This window comes from Canis lupus, chromosome 11, assembly GCF_003254725.2.
Source record: "Canis lupus dingo isolate Sandy chromosome 11, ASM325472v2, whole genome shotgun sequence".
In the NCBI taxonomy this organism is placed as follows: domain Eukaryota; kingdom Metazoa; phylum Chordata; class Mammalia; order Carnivora; family Canidae; genus Canis; species Canis lupus.
In genome coordinates, this window is record NC_064253.1 from 3724661 (window position 1) to 3743669 (window position 19009).

The 19009-nt window shown below is 36.4% G+C and overlaps 1 protein-coding gene across 4 annotated transcripts in view; it reads left to right on the forward strand.

Moving 5' to 3' along the window:
• Positions 1 to 19009, forward strand: part of YTHDC2 (YTH domain containing 2) — a 78188-nt gene that overhangs the window by 52523 nt on the left and 6656 nt on the right. For 3 of the 4 annotated variants that reach the window (XM_049115964.1, XM_025446603.3, XM_035696885.2), the window contains exons 24-26: positions 3772 to 3881; positions 7219 to 7511; positions 15157 to 15334. In XM_049115964.1, coding sequence (XP_048971921.1) covers positions 3772 to 3881; positions 7219 to 7511; positions 15157 to 15334 — 581 coding nt within the window. Of the gene's footprint in view, positions 1 to 3771; positions 3882 to 7165; positions 7512 to 15156; positions 15335 to 19009 lie in introns of those variants that run through there. The other variant, XM_035696886.2, reaches the window with a different exon arrangement.

Genomic DNA, 19009 nt, shown 5'->3' on the forward strand with positions numbered 1-19009 from the left:
TATATGACCTTTATTATGTTGAGGTATGTTCTCACTTTGTTGAGAGTTTTTATCATAAATGGAAGTTAAATTTTGTGAAATGTTTTTTCTGCATTTCTTGAGATGGTTATAAAATTTTTATCTTTCATTTTGTTAATGTGGTAAATTACATTGATTTGCAGATGTTGAAACATCCTTGCATCCCTAGAATAAATCCCTCTTGATGGTGGTGTATAATCCTTTTAATGTGTTGTTGAATTCAGTTTGCTAATATTTTATTGAGGAATTTTGCATCTGTGTTCATCAGGGATATTCACCTGTAATTTTCTTTTTTGTGTGTCATCTTTGTCTGGTTTTGATAATCAGGGTAATATTGGCATTGTTGAATGAGTTAGGAATCATTCCTTCCTCTCAGTTTTTTTGAAATAGTTTGAGAAGGATAGGTATTAACTCTTCTTAAATGTTTGGTAGAATTCACTTGTGAAGCCTAGACTTTTGTTGGTTGGGAGTTTCTTGATTACTGATTCAATTTCATTACTAGTAATTGGTCTGTTCACATTTTCTATTTCTACCTGATCCCATCTTGGAAGATTCTATGCTTCTAGGAATTTATCCATTTCTTCCAGGTTGTCCAATGTTTTGGTGTATAATTTTTTTTGTAGTACTGTCTTACAATCCTTTTGTATTTCTGTGGTGTTGGTTGTAACTTCACTTTCATTTCTGATTTTATTTGTTTGGGCCTTCTCTCTTTTTCTTGATAAGTTTGTGTAAAGGTTAATCATTTTGTTTATCTTTTGAAAGAACCGGCTCTTAGTTTCATTGATCTTTTCTGTTGTGTTTTATTCCCTTATTTATTTTTGCTTTGATCTTTGTTATTTCCTTCTACTAACTGGGGGCTTTGTTCTCTTTCTAGTTCCTTTAGTTATAAAATTAGATTGTTAGAAATTTTTGTTCCTTCTTGAGGTAGGCCTATATCACATAAACTTCCCTCTTGGAACAACTTCTGCTGCATCCCATAGATTTCAGAGTGTTGAGTTTCCATTTTTATTTGTCTCCAGGTATTTTTCGATTTCTTCTTCGATTTCTTCATTAGCCCATTGTTTGTTTAGTAGCCTGTTGTTTAGGCTTTATGTGTTTGTGTTTTTTCAGTTTATCTTTTTTTTTTCTTTTTTTCAGTTTATCTTATAATTGATTTCTAGTTTCATACTATTGTGGTTAGAAAGGAGCTTGATACAATTTCAGTCTTCTTAAAATATTGAAACTTGTTTTGTGGCTTAATACATGGTATATCCTGGAGAATATTTCATGTGGACTTGAAAAGATTGTGTATTTTGGTGTGTTTGGATGGAATATTCTGTATATATCTGTTAAGTATATCTGGCCTAATGTTTTGTTTGTTTGTTTGTTTGTTTGTTTGTTTGTTTGTTTTTGGCCTAATGTGTTAAGCCCTTACTGATTTTCTGCCTGGATGATCTATCCATTGCTATAAGTGGGTGCTGTGTTTCTTTACTGTTATTGTGTGACTGTTAATTTCTCCCTTATGTCTGCCTTTTGATTTATATGTTTATTTTTTTATTTTTATTTTTATTATTATTATTATTATTATTTTTGATTTATATGTTTAGATGCTTTATATGTTGGGTGCATAGATTTTTATAGATTTTTTGATTGTGGTTACCTTGGGATTTATATATAACAACCTGTGTATACAGCAGTCTATTTTAAGTTGGTATTTGCATAAGTTTGGACACATTCTAAAAGTGATATTTTTATTCCCTCACCCCACATTTTATGTTTTTGGCATCATATTTTTATCTTCTTATTTTATATATCCCTTAAGTAATTAGGTAAAGATTATTTTAGTAATCTTGGCTTTAATTTTCATACCAGCTTTATAAGTCATTGATCTACTACCTTCACTATATGTTTATTTTCACCAGTGATATTTTTTTCTTTCATAATTCTCTTTTAATTATGGCCTTTACTTTTCTGATTAAAGAAATCCCTTTAACATTTCTTGTAAGGCCAGACTAGTGGTCATGAACTCCTTTAGGTTTTATTTGGGAAGCTTTGTCTATGCTTCAATTCTGAATGATAATCTTGCAGGGTAGAATATGCTTGGTTGTAACTTTTTTCTTTCAGCACTTTGAATATATATCATGCCCGTTTCCTCTGGTCTGCAAAGTTTCTGCTGAAAAATCAGCTGATAGCCTTAAAGAGTTTCCATTGTATGTAACTAATTGTTTTTCTCTTGCTGCTTTTACAGTTTTCCTTTCTCCTTATCTTTACTTTTTGACCTTTTAATTATGTGTTCGGTGGACCTCTTTGGGTTTATCTTGTTTGGAGCTCTTTGTGCTTATTGGACCTGAATGTATATTTCTTTTCCCAGGTTAGGGAAGTTTTTGGCTCTAGTTTCTTCACATAAAGCTTCTGCCCTTCCCTACTTTCTCTTCTTCTGAGACCCATCTAATACAAATATTAGTATACTTGATATTATCTTAGAGATCCCTTTAATCTATTCTAATTTTTAAAAGTTTTTTCTTTTTGCTGTTTATCTTAAGTGATTTCTACTACCCTCTTCCAGATCACTGATCTGTTCTACATCATCTAATCTGATGTTGATTCTCTTTAGTTTATATTTCATTTCATTTTTTTTAAAGATTTTATTTATTCATGAGAGAGACACACACACACAGAGGCAGGGCAGAGACACAGTCAGAGAGAGAAGCAGGCTCCATGCAGGGAGTCCAGCATGGGACTCGATCCCAGGACTCCGGGATCATGTCCTGGGCCGAAGGCAGACGCTCAACTCCTGAGCCACCTGGGCGTCCCTATATTTCATTTCAGTTATTGTATTTCTCACCTTTCCCCTCCATTTATTAAATTATCTTTATTTCCTTTTAGGAAGCTACATGATAAGCATATTATATTTGGCATCTTTATCTTTTTAAAAAAATGTTTATTTAAAGAATCTCTGCATCCACCATGGGGCCCAAACTCATGACTCCAAGATCAAGACCTGAGATGAGATCAAGAGTTGGCCACTTAACCAAGTGAGCCACCTAGGCACCACATCTCCTTTTCTTCTTTTAAATTGAAACCTGTGAATTTACATGAGTATTTCTTGATTTATAGTATTTTCATTCCCTTCTTTATTCTTAGTTTTCTTCATCCAGTTATTATTTAAATATTGTGTTTTGATATTTAAGTACTTTTTTTAAATTTTGTTTTTTGGTTTTTTAGATTTTAAATTTTTATTTATTCATGAGATACACAGAGAGAGAGAGAGGCAGAGACACAGGCAGAGGGAGAAGCAGGCTCCTGGGCTGAAGGCAGCATTAAACTGCTGAGCCACCCAGGCTGCTCATTTTGTTGCATTTTGATTAGAGGTTATAGTCTTTATTATTATTTTTTATTTTTTTAAAGATTTTATTTATTTATTCATGAGAGACAGAGGGAGAGAGGCAGAGACACAGGCAGAGGGAGAAGCAGGCTCCATGCAGGGAGCCCAACATGGGACTCGATCCTGGGTCTCCAGGATCACACCCTGGACTGCAGGTGGCGCCAAACCACTGCGCCACCAGGGCTGCCCGAGATTATAGTCTTTAAAATGTCTTTTCCCCCTTTTTATAAATATTGAGACTTAATTTGTAAACTCTCGGATTTGGAGAACTCCCACCCAAACTGTTAGCATGTCAGGAGGGTTTATGTAAATATGGAATGTCTGTGTCTACTTCTTTTGCTATGAGATGGTAAAAGTGAAATTTTTCCTTTCAATATGTGTTTGAACAGTGGATGGTATTCCTAATGACAGTAGTGATAGTGAAATGGAAGATAGAACTACTGCTAATTTGGCAGCTTTGAAACTTGATGAGTGGCTCAATTTCAAACTAGACCCTGAGGTAAGTTGCTTTTCAGTAGTGTGGTAAGTTTCTTTTATTCAGTGAGTATGATTTAACATATCAGTATGATGAAAATGATGCCTTTACTATTGAGCTCTTAGTATTAGAGAATAAAGTTTCAGTTTTCACAGGGCCCCTGTGCATTCTGACATACTGGGGTTTATTTAAATAAAGGATTTGAAAAGCCTCAGGGTGGCTCATATTTAAGCACAGCAATATTTGAGTATTTCTATATATATAAGAAAATACTGAGTGTTGGTTGGTATACAAGAACTCCCTATATTTCATATAACTCTGTAAGAGAAAGATATGAGTTCATTCTGTTTTCTCTTTTTGTGTATCTCCAAATTGGGAAAATTGAATGTCTTTTTTCAAATTAAAGACGTTCTTTTTTTTTTTTTTAAAGGTTTTATTTATTTATTCATGAGACACACACACACACACACACACACACACACACACACAGAGGCAGAGACATAGGCAGAGGGAGAAGCAGGCTCCATGCAGGGAGCCCAATGTGGGACTCAGTCCCTGGACTCCAGGATCACGCCCTGGGCTAAAGGCAGATGCTAAACCACTGAGCCACAAGTGTCCCCAAATTAAAGACGTTCTTGACAAAGCCTTCCCTTCATTCCATCTCTCTCTCTCTCTCTCTCTCTCTCTCTTTATTTATTTCAAGATATTCAAATCTATATTGTTACCTTAATCTATCTACATAGTTTTCTCCTGTTGGAGTAGTAATGAAAGAACATTATTATTTAACTATGCCATCAAATCAGTTAATGCAGATGCTTGATACATTTAATGATTCAAAATCAGTTTGTTTCAAGTTACAAAATTGATGTTGTTATACAATTAATGAAAAAAATAAGGTATTAGATAACTAAGAATAGCCAGATATATGCTATATTCCCATTTATGTGGATCTGATCCATGAAATATCAACACATTCACTTAGATTATGATTTAATCGATGGATCAAGGTGTATTTTCAAAGTATTTTAGGGATGCCAGGACCCTGCAAGAGCTGGAGGAAAGAGATGAGGAGCAGTGTATGCTTGCTAAACAAGAACTCTGTGTATTTGGCTAGTGAATACCCAGAGTAATAAATTTTTACTTCCTGATAGCAGTCACACCTGTGAATACACAGAAATAGGAATTAACTTTTTTTTTTTTTTTTTTTAAGATTAAGGAAGGAAAAGAATGCACATTAGCAGGGGAAAGACAAAGGGGAAGGGAGAGAATCTCAAGCAGACACCCCGCTGAGGTCAGAGCCTGATGCGGGGCTCTATCTCATGACCCTGAGATCACAATCTCAGCCAAAATCAAGAGTCAGACACCTAACTGACTGAGCCACTCAGGTGCCTCAGGAATTAAGGTTTTTTTTTAAGTATTAATACTTTATTTATTTAAAGGTTTTATTTATTCATGATAGACATAGAGAGAGAGAGAGAGAGGCAGAGACACAAGCAGAGGGAGAAGCAGGCTCCATGCAAGGAGCCTGATGCGAGACTCGATCTCGGGACTCCAGGATCATGCTCTGGGCCAAAGGCAGGCGCCAAACCGCTGAGCCACCGAGGGATCCCCAGGAATTAAGGGTTTTAAGTGTAGTTATAAAAAATCCGATTAGACTGAGGTACATTTACTCAAAATTTTTAGATTCGTTAAATGGTAGCAAACAAAATAATTCCTTAGAGAAACGCACATTTTCTGGTATGCATATTATTGGGGGAAGGAAAGGAGAAGAATGTGCATTAAGTGGTGAAATCCACCAAGCTGTATATCAATATTCTGTTACACCAAATAGTTTGAAGACAAGGAAAGTGTTCTATTATAATTTCAGATTCCATTTCATCATTTCATTTGGCTAAAATAGAGCTTAAGGTTTCTTTGTTGTTGTTGTTTTTTTTTTAAGATTTTATTTATTTATTGATGAGAGACACAGAGAGAGAGAGGCAGAGACACAGGCAGAGGGAGAAGCAGGTTCCATGTAGGGAGCCCAGTGTGGGACTTGATCCTGTATGCCCTGGGCTGAAGGCAGGTGCTCAACTGCTGAGCCACCCAGGCATCCCAAAGTTTCTTTGTTATTTTAAAAGTTTACTACAATAATTTTTCACATCAACATTTAGTCTTGAACTCCAGGACTAAATAATGGCATGATTATTTTGCTTTGAATCTGTCAGATAGCTAAAAGTCAACAATTTTAGAAACTACAACAGGGAATAAGTTGATGCGATGTGACTCTTAGGTCATTGAACCACTTGTAGTGGTCAACTGTTAGTATTTAACAAATTCAGAGAGTTAATGAATCCTTGCTTTCTTTCAGACTTTTGTGCCTTAACTATGATACATAATTACAAAAGATAGATTCTGGTAAAAGCTCCAGCTGTATTTTTAAAAGATCATTCTATATCCTTTTTCTTTTGCTGGGTAGGGGGGAGGGTGGTCAGTTAAGCTGTCAGTAGTTGACAACTGGCTAGGCTTATGTTTTTACAAATTTTTTATGGTCACTCATCACTTCAGCCTACTGGAATCCCACTTCCATTTGCATCAGCCCTTCCCTTCACTGAAACTGCCCTGGCCAAGGTCAGCATGTCTCCCACGTGGTCAAGGCCAGCCTGCTGTCTTTGAGTTCATCCTTCCCCTCATGTTAGGAGCTGTTGTCCCTACTCTTCCTTGTGTCATTCTGCCCTTCCCCACTTATTCCTCACTCCTGTCCCAACTTTGTCACAAGTTACTGTGACATTAATCTTTTTGATTCTTCTTCCTCAAAAAGTCATTTCTTTTTAGGTTCTTTCACGGACTCTTCTGTATATATTTGTGCCTTAAATGTTAGATACTCTCCAGTACTCTGGGCTTTCCTCTGCTGTTTTCATGTCTCTGCACCATCTCTGGGGACCTTACTGACACGCGTAGATTTAGTAACCATTTATGCACTGATGACTCCCGAGTCTGTCTATATATCTAGCTTGGGTCTTTCTCTGGACTGTAGAACATTTGGATGTTCTACAGGCACTAAAACTATAAATGGAACTAAATGTATTTTTCTTTATTTACTCTGCTGCTACCTTTCCAGTTTTACTCACACTCTACCACACATTATTTGCTATCTCTTCAGTTGAACTATTTCATGTGATTTTGTGTCTAGTGCCTTAAATTAGATAAATAAAAAACTTTATCTCATTTGTGCAACAAAAAGAATGGAATACGTTACTTCCTGACAAGTGGCAAAGTATCCTTTGGAAATAGTTGCAGACCTTCACTAATAAATGGATGTTTTGCAGGGAGGGTATACATTTTTGGATCTACTTGAACTGAAGAAACTGTTGTATTACAGGCAGCCAGTTTATTGCTGCAACTCAGACAGAAGTGGCACAGCTTATTTTTACGCCGAATGAGAGCTCCGTCTAAACCTTGGTCTCAAGTTGATGAAGCTACCATAAGAGCCATTATAGCTGTTCTGAGCACTGAAGAACAGTCTGCAGGTTTACAACAGCCATCTGGAATAGGTCAGAGGCCAAGGCCTATGTCTTCAGAAGAACTTCCCCTGGCATCTTCTTGGAGGTCAAATAACAGTAGGAAAACTTCAGCAGATACTGAATTTTCTGATGAGTCTGCTACTGCAGAAAGGTAAACATTTGGTGACATTTTATCAAAATGGGAGATATTTTCTCTAGAAAAATGAGTTATTTATCATAGAATCATGTGCTTTTATATTATTTAAAAATTACTTTAAAACTACACAAATAGGGCAGCCCAGGTGGTTCAGCGGTTTAGCACCGCCTTCAGCCCAGGGCGTGATCCTGGAGACCCGGAATCGAGTCCTATGTCAGGCTCCCTGAATGGATCCTGCTTCTCTAGAGAGACCTGTTTCTCTGCCTCTCTCTCTCTCTCTCTTTGTGTCTCTCATGAAAAAATAAAATCTTAAAAAAAAATACACAAAAAGGTTACGGTAAAAATGGGAAGAACTTTTTACTTGTTTTTTTTTTTTTTTTTTTTTTTTTAATTTTTATTTATTTATGATAGTCACAGAGAGAGAGAGGCAGAGACACAGGCAGAGGGAGAAGCAGGCTCCATGCACCAGGAGCCCGACGTGGGATTCGATCCCGGGTCTCCAGGATCGCGCCCTGGGCCAAAGGCAGGCGCCAAACCGCTGCGCCACCCAGGGATCCCTTTTTTTTTTTTTTTTTTTAAATGGGTTTATTTATTTATTTGAGCAGGGGCAGAGGAAGAGAGGATCTTAAGCAGACTGCACTGAGTGCAGAGCCATACTCGGGGCTTGATCTGATGTCCCTGAGATCACAAGCTGAGCCAAAACCAGGAATTGAACACTTAAACTTAACTGACTGCACCACCCAGCAACCTCACGTTTTATACTTTTAAAACATATTCTTATAAATATTAAGATAATATGAAAGATTTTAAGCTACTCGTATCTTAGGAGTCATTTAATTAGGAATTTTTTTTTTAATAAATTAATTTTTTATTGGTGTTCAATTTACCAACATACAGAATAACACTCATCCCGTCAATGTCCCCCTCAGTGCCCGTCACCCACTCACCCCCACCCCCCGCCCTCCTTCCCTTCCACCACCCCTAGTTCGTTTCCCAGAGTTAGGAGTCTTTATGTTCTGTCTCCCTTTCTGATATTTCCGGCACATTTCTTCTCCCTTCCCTTATATTCCCTTTCACTATTATTTATATTCCCCAAATGAATGAGAACATACACTGTTTGTCCTTCTCCGATTGACTTACTTCACTCAGCATAATACCCTCCAGTTCCATCCACGTTGAAGCAAATGGTGGGTATTTGTCGTTTAGGAAATTCTTTTATCAAGGAAAAGTAAAAATGTGTAATTTCAAGAGTTCACAAGTTTAGGGTCTGTTAAAAAAATTACCAATAGTTTAAAATTATGTATTTTTGTTGATATATGTCAGGTAATATCTTTCCCAGATATCCTACAGCAAGAAGTACGGGCTGTGGCCATTTAAAAGAACAACCTCCTCACAAGTCTTACCTAGGTGTCAAAATATTGCTGACAGTATTCTTACAAAAGATCAGTTATTCATGCATTTATTGAGTGATGCATTAAACGTGTGTGCTTGATGTAAGAGATACAGTAGTGTACCAGACAAGATCTCTTCCTTCAGAGAGTTTATCTTCTGAGGAAGGCATATAATAAATAAATTTACTGTAGTGACAAAATCTGTTACACTTTAGCCAAATTCTTTTCTTTCCAGCATTTAGCAATTAAATGTGATATTTTTATTTATTGTATGATTATTAACAATAATAGAGCTCTTAAATTGAATTATTTATCTAAAAGTATATTTTGATTATATAATAGTTGTAATGAATCACTGGTCATGATTCAGAAATACGTTGTGTCAAAACATGTTAGAATCAAAGTTTCTTTATATCAGTTAAAACATTTTACCCTGCTAGAATTCATCACAAAGACAATATTCTTGTCTGTGATGCTAGTTTTGGCAATATTGGTAGAAAGTCTGTGTGGTAAGAGTATTTCATTGTTAAAAACATTGAAAATAGGGACACCTAGGTGGCTCAGCGGTTTGGCACCTGCCTTCAGCCCAGGGCATGATCCTGGGGTTCCAGGATCGAGTCCCATATAGGGCTCTCTGCATGGAACCTGCTTCTCTCTCTGTCGGTGTCTCTGCCTCTTTCTCTCTCTGTGTCTCTCCTGAATAAATAAACAAAATCTTAAAAAAACCCCACTGAAAATAGAAACAGTGAAAACATAAAAGATATGTGATGTTTACTGTTTTTTAAGTATCTGATAGGGCTGTTAGTATCTTCTTTTGGTCAGATTTGCATAATTGAATGAAGCATAAGTCTTCATCAGGTCAGATTTCAGTGAAAGGGGAGTAGTACATACTGGTTTCCAGGTTCTTCAACAGTTGAGGAAAAATTCAGTCATTTGCCAGGGAAACTGTGTGTGTTCCTGAATGTTTCTCTCTGATGTAGATAGGCCCTACTGGACAATAGAAAAGTAAAAGGCACATTTCCTTTTTAGACTCTACCCACTTTTTGAAAAGATTGTTTTAAAAGCTTACTTGAACAATGGTTTAGAATGTGAGAATAGATTTCCATAGAAATTGTTATGTGATAATATTATTCATAGGCCCATCTATAAAAATCTGTTAGGTTCATAGAGACTGTGTGTTGTGTGTATGTGTCTGTGTTTATAAATGCAAATGTATATGTGTGTGTGTGCATATATTCACGTACATGAACACTTTTTTCTAATTTAAAAATTTTAAATTTATTTTTATTTAAATTCATTAATTAAAAATTTTAATATTTTATTTGACATATGGTGTATTATTAGTTTCAGAGGTAGAATTAGTGCTTCATCAGTTGCATATAACACCCAGTGCTCATTACATTAAGTGCTCCCCGTAATGCTCATCACCTAGTTACCCAATCCCTCCACTCCCCTACCCTCCAGCAACTTTCAGTTTGTTTCCTATAGTGAGGAGTCTCTTATGGTTTGTCTCCCTCTCTATTTCATCTTATGTTATTTTCCTTTCCTTTTCCTATGTTTGTCTGTTTTGTTTCTTAAATTCCACATATGAGTGAGATCATATGATCTCTGACTTATTTTGCTTAGCATTATACCCTCTAGTTCTATCCAAGTCATTGCAAATTGTAAGATTTCTTTTTCTGATGACCAAGTAATACTCTATTGTATATATACACCACCTCTTCTTTATCCATTTATCTGCCGATGGACATCTGGGCTCTTCCCATAGTTTGACTACTGTGAGCACGGCTGCTGTGGACATTGGGGTGCAGGTGCCCATTCAAATCACTGTTTGTATCCTTTGGATATACCTAGTAGTGCAGTTGCTGAGTCGTAGAGTAGCTCTGTTTTTAACTTTTTGAGAAACCTCCATACTGTTTTCTAGAGTTTCTGCACCAGTTTGCATTCCCATCAACACTGTAGGAGGGTTCCTCTTTCTCCACATCCTTGCCAACATCTGTTGTTTCCTGAGTTGTTAATTTTAGCCATTCCAACAGCTGCAAGGTGGTATCTCATTGTGGTTTTGATTTGTATTTCCCTGATGCCAAGTGATGTGGAGCATTTTTCCATGTGTCTGGTGCTTTTTGTATGTCTTCTTTGGAGAAATGTCTGTTCATGTCTTCTGCCCATTTCTTGACTGGATTATTGTTTTTGTGGGGAGTTTTGAGTTTGATAAGTTCTTTATAGACTTTGGATACTAGTCCTTTGCAGATATCTTCCCTATTCTTTTTTTTTTTAATTTTTATTTATTTATGATAGTAACACAGAGAGAGAGAGAGAGAGAGAGGCAGAGACATAGGCAGAGGGAGAAGCAGGCTCCATGCACGGGGAGCCTGATGTGGGATTCGATCCCGGGTCTCCAGGATCGCGCCCTGGGCCAAAGGCAGGCGCTAAACTGCTGCGCCACCCAGGGATCCCTATCTTCCCTATTCTATAGGTTGCCTTTTAGTTTTGTTGTTTGTTTCCTTTGTGGAAAGGAAACAGTCAACAAAACTAAAACAAAAAAAGAAACTCTATCTTGACGAAGTCCCAATAGTTAATTTTTGCCTTTGTTTCCCTTGCCTTTGAAGACACAAACACACAGTTTTAGAAAAAATAGTTTCCTTTTTTCTTAAAGTAGTACATGCTCATTTAGTAAAAGTTAGAAATTTAATAAAATTAATAAAATTAAAATTCTTAAATGTAATATAATTCAGATATTGGCTTATAAATTCCATTTTCCCCTATGATATACCAAGACCAAGCAGTTTCATTTCCTTACAAGTTGTAGCCTGACATTCTTCATTCTTTTTTTTTTTTTTTTTAATATTTTTATTTATTCAGGAGAGACACACACACAGAGGCAGAGACACAGGCAGAGGGAGAGGCAGGCTCCATGCAGGGAGCCCGATATGGGACTCAATCCCGGGACTCTAGGATCACACTCTGGGCTGAAGGCAGGCGCTAAACCACTGAGCCACCCAGGGATCCCCCAATCTTCATTCTCTTACCTGTTGATCAGTGAGATCTGGAATCTCATCTACCTTCAGACTTTTGGTAGTATTAGTTAAGGCCTGGAGTTGATGGATTTTGTGGGGAATAGAATGAGGACTCTTAGGATTTATTTTTGAAGGGAGAAATTAACAGTTTTTGTGAGATTACTTCTTGGAGAGAAAGTATTTATAGTTAATGTTTCACTCTACGGTGGTAAGATATAGATTTCATAACTGCTTTTAATAAAAGCATTTTTTGAAAGTATTTTAAATGGTTTTAGAAACTATTTAAATAATAGAAATTGCCCATGTTCCATCCTAAAATCAAACCAATGTGTTTTTTGCCTTCATTTTCTAAATAATAATTTGATGGCAGAGGACAAGTGCATCTCTTCTGTAAGAGAAATGAGATAAATGAATTCCATGTCAGAACTACTTAAATGAAAATTCAGGTGGAGAGGTTCACAGAATGCTTTGTTTCTACCTGAATGAAATTTTCCAGGGAAGCCAAATATGAGAGAGGGAAGCTAGAATGGAGCTCAGACTTAAAGATCAATTTGAAAACCAAAAGGTAGACTGGAAAATACATTTTCATTGTAATAAGATTTTACCCTCATTAAGTTCTGTTGCCTAATTTTCAGGTCACCAAGGTGCCAAGGTAAGAACAATAGGATTGTGGTTTGAATTTGAGAAAAAAACCCTTGAAAGGTTGTTTTTTTACATTCTTAGGAGGTTGTTAATGACTCAGATGTGCGTTCATTATATAGTCTTTTGTTAATATCTTTAGGCTTTTGGTATTTTATTTCATTTGTGAAAGGAAAAATCCTGGATCTAAGATAGTTACTGAAAGAGAAGTGACTCATGGAGATAAGCTGTTTGAACTTATTTTGAAGGAAGAATAATTATAATTGCAAGAGTCTATGGACATGTATGAATTATTGAACACATCCTTTTTTGTTTTAAACTTATTTATTATAAATATTGTTAAACACAGCAAACTAAACGATAAGCTATAATGAACTCCATATTCCACATTTAGCAGTTACCAAGATTTTCACCTGTTTGCAGTATCTAACCAAATTTTCTTTTGTTCACTTTTGGCTTTCTTTTTTGATTTATATATTTCAAAATATATCCCACACATCATGTCATTTTACCCTTCCATGTTTAAATATGCATGTCTTAAAAATAGAGTAATTTTGGGGTGCCCGGATGGCTCAGTCAGTTAAGCATCTAACTCTTGATCTTGGTTCAGGTCTTGATCTCAGGGTTGTGAGTTCAAGCCCCATGTTGGGCTCCATACTGTGTGCATGGAGCCTACTTAAAAAAAATAGAGGAAGTTTTCTATATAATCAAAATCCAATTATCAGTCCCAGTAAAATCATCATTTCCCCAGTTCTCATACTATACATTTATTTGAATTAACTTCCAGGGAGATCTCATGCATTGTATCAGGGTGTCATGTTTCTTGAGTCTTGTGATCTAGAACGGTTCCTCTGTTAACTTTTTAAATTTTATTTGAGAGAGCGAGAGAGAGAACATGAGTGGGCTGGGGGAGGAGCAGAGGGAAAGGGACAAGCAGACTCCCCGCCAAGCAGGGAGTCCAACACAGATTTGATCCTAAGACCTTGGGATCGTCACCTGAGCCCAAGGCAGACACTTAACCGACTGGGTCACCCAGGCGCCCTCTCTGTTGAATTTTTTTTTTTTTAATAATAAATTTATTTTTTATTGGTGTTCAATTTCCCAACATACAGAATAACACCCAGTTCTCATCCCGTCAAGTGCCCCCCTCTGTGCCCATCACCCATTCACCCCCACCTCCCGCCCTCCTCCCTTTCCACCACCCCTAGTTCGTTTCCCAGAGTTAGGAGTCTTTCTGTTGATTTTTTTGAAGAAAATACGTTGGTGGTGTTGTGAGGTATACCACATTCTGAGTTTGTCTGTTTCTTCTTGGCCTTATTTGTTGCCATACTACATGTATTTTATGTAAACTCTGGTAGATAGCTCTTGGGGTTTGATTAGAGCCACTATTTTGGCAAGTGTATTTTATAGGTGGTGCTGTGAACTTTGTGTATTGCATGACTTCAGGAAGTAGGAAGTATTCAAATGTCTTTTTTTTTTTTTTAAAGATTTTATTTATTTATTCATGATAGTCACACAGAGAGAGAGAGAGAGAGAGGCAGAGACATAGGCAGAGGGAGAAGCAGGCTCCATGCAGGGAGCCCGATGTGGGATTCGATCCCGGGTCTCCAGGATCGCGCCCTGGGCCAAAGGCAGGCGCCAAACTGCTGCGCCACCCAGGGATCCCCCCCTTTTTTTTTTTTTTTTAATGGCTGGTTGTTCCACAAAGACCTATACTTTTAGGAAAATTGTAAAATTCCTGACTGCCAGCTTTGCTGCACTTATTCATAGAATTTTAGAATAGAAGAACCATACGGTTTATCTAGTATAATCCTTTTATTTAACACATAAATTAAAGCTCAGATAAGAGACTTGCCCAGGATCACATACCTTAGTTAGTTGTGAATTTAGTACTGTCCTAGAAATCTTCTCTCCTGACTCTAGTCCAACAGTATTTTAATACTTTATCATACTATAACTTTTTAGTATACTTTAAAAATATATTTTACTTGGCTTTAAGATATTCTATGAATGTGGGAGAGAAGTGGAGTGGGTGATATTCTATTAAGGGCCATTAGCATAGCTGTATTTAAATAATTATATACTATTAAAGACTTCTTTCTATAGCATCTTATAGGAGGTTAGGAATTTTGTAAAGGAAATAATACTTTGAGTATTTGTTAACATTAACTTAAAGATTTCTATAGATTGTTAAAATTATATTTTTACCTATTATTTGTATAAGTGAACCCTAATATCTTAGATGTTTTTTAACTTCTAAATGTGAGAGAAGAACAAAATTCCCTTTTTATTTTTTAATTTATTTTATTTAAAAAAATTTTTTATTTATTTCTTCATGAGAGACAACAGAGAGAGAGAGAGGCAGAGACATAAGCAGAGGGAGAAGCAGGCTCCTCGTAGGGAGCCAGATGTGGGACTCGATCCTGAGACCAGGATCACGCCCTGAGCCAAAGGCAGATGCTCAACTGCTGAGCCACCCAGGCATCCTGAAAATTCCCTTTTTAAATACTACTTCATATATCATAACGCCACTGGAACTTTGGTTTGAAACAGCATCTGCTTTGTAGTGTGAACTTGTGTGTCATTGATCCTGTTTTTTTCTTCCCACTCAAGAGTGTTGATGAAATCTCCATCTCCAGCACTGCACCCACCTCAGAAGTACAAAGATAGAGGGATTTTACATCCTAAACGAAGCACTGATGACCGATCAGATCAATCTTCTGTGAAATCTACAGACAGCAGTAGCTACCCAAGTCCTTGTGCTAGTCCTTCTCCTCCATCCTCAGGAAAGGTAGAGTATCCACAAATTGATGTAGCAAGGAACAGATTGCTAGCACGTTTCACGTTACGTATTGAAGCAAAATGACAAAACAATTCTACTTTGGCTTACTACTAATTGTGGTCTTTGTTCTAGATGTAAATTGAATCTGGCAAAACTTGAGACATCTTGCATAAATGCTTTAGTTCTTCCTGCTTGCCAAAGATTTCTAGTTATCACCATTTTGGGATGTTTTAAAACTAAAAGATCATTTACTGATGGCACGTAACTCAGCTGTCTGCCATTTCCTTTTTATATTGTTAGAATCATTTTTTGTTAAATAACAAGATGATCTCAAATTAGTTTTGGTTTGTAACTATATTAAAAAGTACAAGATAGGGTGGGGTTAGGAAGATAAGAAATGTAGGGAATTGAGAATTATGTATCTCTTAAAAAATTTGTAATATGAATGAGTTCAAATGTTTAGGGTACATTTACTTTTTTTTTTCCTGTGTTGTTGGTACTGAGTAAGTTTTCGAGTAGGATTATTTAGCTATATGTTGTGTTCTGGGGAAAATGTCTGCTGAAACACTCTTATTAAATAAGAGGGAAATAAATGTTTTTTGTGGATTTGCATTCTTTGGTTTTAGGGCGTTTTATTTTTAAATATCTTTATTTAGGTATATACACAATAAAATTCACCAGTTTAAACTACAATTTTCTATGTCCCAAAATAGAAACCATATATATGCACAATGACTTGTCCTGGAATATTATAGCAGTCTTATTAATAATAGCCAAAAAGTGGAAATAATCAAGATGTCCATCAACCAAACATTCTTTGGTATTAGCCATACTATTCAGCAATAAAAAATAATGAATTAATAATACACTGAATAATTTGGATGAATTTCAAAAGTGAAATGAGCCAGTCACAAAAAAACTACATACACATGATTCCATTTATAGCAAATTGCAAAAACAGCAAAAATCTAGGGACAGAGAGCAGTTCGGTGGTCATCACAATCAGGGTGGTGGGAATGTCCTGAACATGGCTGTGATACAGTAACATAATTATATACATTTATTAAAATTCACTGAATTGTACAGTTTAAACTGATGAGTTTTATCGTGGGTTGTATGGTTAAGTGTATGTATAACTTGACAAGAAACTATCCTGCTATTTTGCAAGATGGTTGTACTCTTTTCCATTCCCTTCAGTCATCTAGGAGAATCTCATTTGCTCCGTATTCTTGAAAATACTTGACATTATTAATTTCCTTAATGTTAGCCATTCTAGTGGGTATATAGTGATATCCCATTTTAATTTTAATTTGCATTTCTCCAGTGACTAATGATGTTGAACATTTTTTCATGTGCTTATTTGCTCATCCTGAATTTTCTTTGGTGAGAAGTGTCTGTTCAAATTTTTGTTCAACTTTTTTTGGTTATCTTTTTTATTTAATAGTAAGATTTTAAAAAATATATTCTAGAGGGCACCTGAGTGGCTCTGTCAGTTAAGCATCTGCCTTCAGCTCAGGTCATGATCCTGGACTCCTGGGATCAAGTCCCATGTCAAGCTCCCTGCTCAGTGGGGAGTCTGCTTCTCTCTCTCTCCCTTTGTCCCTACCCCCTGCTTGTGCGCACTCTTTCTCGCTTTCTCTCTTTCAAATAAATAAATAAAATTTTTAAAAAACAGGGACGCTTGGGTGGCTCAGTGATTGAGCATCTGCCTTTGGCTCAGGGCATGATCCTAGAGTCCCAAGATTGAGTCCCATGTTGGGCTCTCCGCATGGAGCCTGCTTTTCCTCCTCCTATTTTTTTTTTTTTTAAAGATTTTATTTATTTATTCATGAGAGACACAGAGAAAGAGAGAGAGAGAGAGAGAGAGAGAGAGGCAGAGATACAGGCAGAGGGAGAAGCAGGCTCCACACAAGGAGCCCAACATGGGACTCTATCCTGGGTCTCCAGGATCACGCCCTGGACTGAAGGCGGGGTAAACCGCTGAGCCAACCCGGCCTGCCCTCCTCCCTCTGCCTATGTCTCTGCCTCTCTCTCTCTGTGTGTCTTTCATGAATAAATGAATAAAATCTTTAAAAAACAAAAAATAAAAATAAAAATATATTCTAGTTACAAATCTTAATTATATGTACTTTGCAACTTTTTCTAACAGTCTGTGCCTGCGAATTCATTTTCTTAACAATGTCTTTGAAGAACAGTGTTTTTAATTTTGATGAAGTCCATTCTTCATGTCTGTTTTCTTCTATTTTAGTTTCACCTATTTTTCTATTATGGTTCATATTTTTTGTGTCCTAAAAAGTCTTTGTTTAACTCTGGAGTGCCTGGGTGGCTTAGTCAGTTGAGCATCTGATGCTTGCTTTCAGCTCAGGTCATGATCTCATGGTCTTGAGATCAAGACCCCTATGGGGCTCCACTCTCAGAGGGGATCAGCTTGAAGTTTCTTTCCCTCTGCCCTTCTCCCCACCAACACACGCATATGTACTCGCTCTCTTTCAAATAAATAACTAAATATTTAAAAAAGAGAAATCTTTAACTCAACATTACAAACATTTTCTCCTATGTTTTCTTCTAGAATTGTTATAGTGAGAGCTCTTACATCTAGCTATATAAAAAAAAGGTTACCTTTTCCATTGAATTATTTTGGCACCTTTGTCAAAAATCAATTCACCTTAAATAATGTGATCTATTTATTGGATTCTGTTCTGTTGCATTGATTGGTCTGTATACCTGTCTGTTTTGTCTCTGTTGCAGTGAGTTGATTATAGTAGCTTTATACTAAGTCTTGACGCCAGTTAATTTTTTTCTTCCGGCTCTGTTTCTTATTATTTATTTATTTTTAAGATTTTATTTATTTATTCATGAGAGACACAGAGAGACAGGCAGAGACACAGGCAGAGGGAGAAACAGGCTCCTTGTGGGGAGCCTGATGCGGAAGTCGATCCCAGGACTCCAGGACCACAGCCTGGGCCGAAGGCAGGTGCTAAACTGCTGAGCCACCCAGGGATCCCCTGTTTCTTCTTTTTTAAAGTTGTTTTGGTATTCGAGGTGTTCTAGTGTTCTTTCAGATAAACTTTAGAAAATGCTTGTCAATTTCTCAGAAGCATTCTTTTGGTATTGAGTAGAATTGCACTGAATCTGTAGGTCAGTTTGAAAAAAACCGACAACTGTTTTTAGTTTTCTAATTCATAAGCATGGCATATATCTGCATTTCTTTTGATATTCTTTAATTTTTCACAACAGTGTCTTGTAAATTTCAAAGTTCAGGTGTTACACATTTTTTTAAGTTGATCCCTAAGTATTTTATATTTTTGCTTCTGTTCTTTAAAATTTTACTTTCCAGTCGTTCATTGCTAACATATAGAAATACAATTGACTTTATGATCTTATTTCATTTATTAATTCTATTAGCTTTTTATGTAGATTTCTCAGAATTTTCTACGTGGATAATCATTTCATCTGTTAATAAAGGTAGTTTTTGCTTTTTTCCTCTCCAGGATTGTTTATTACTTTTCTTGCCTGATCTCTCTGATTAGAACCTCCAATAAAATGTTTAATAAAAAGTATTGAGAATAGGCATCTTTACCTTGACCTTAGAGGGAAAACTAGCCACTAGTTAAATCTGTCACCATTTATGATAACTGTGAGACGTTTCCTTTGCTGAGAGAGTTTATTAGAAATAAATATTGA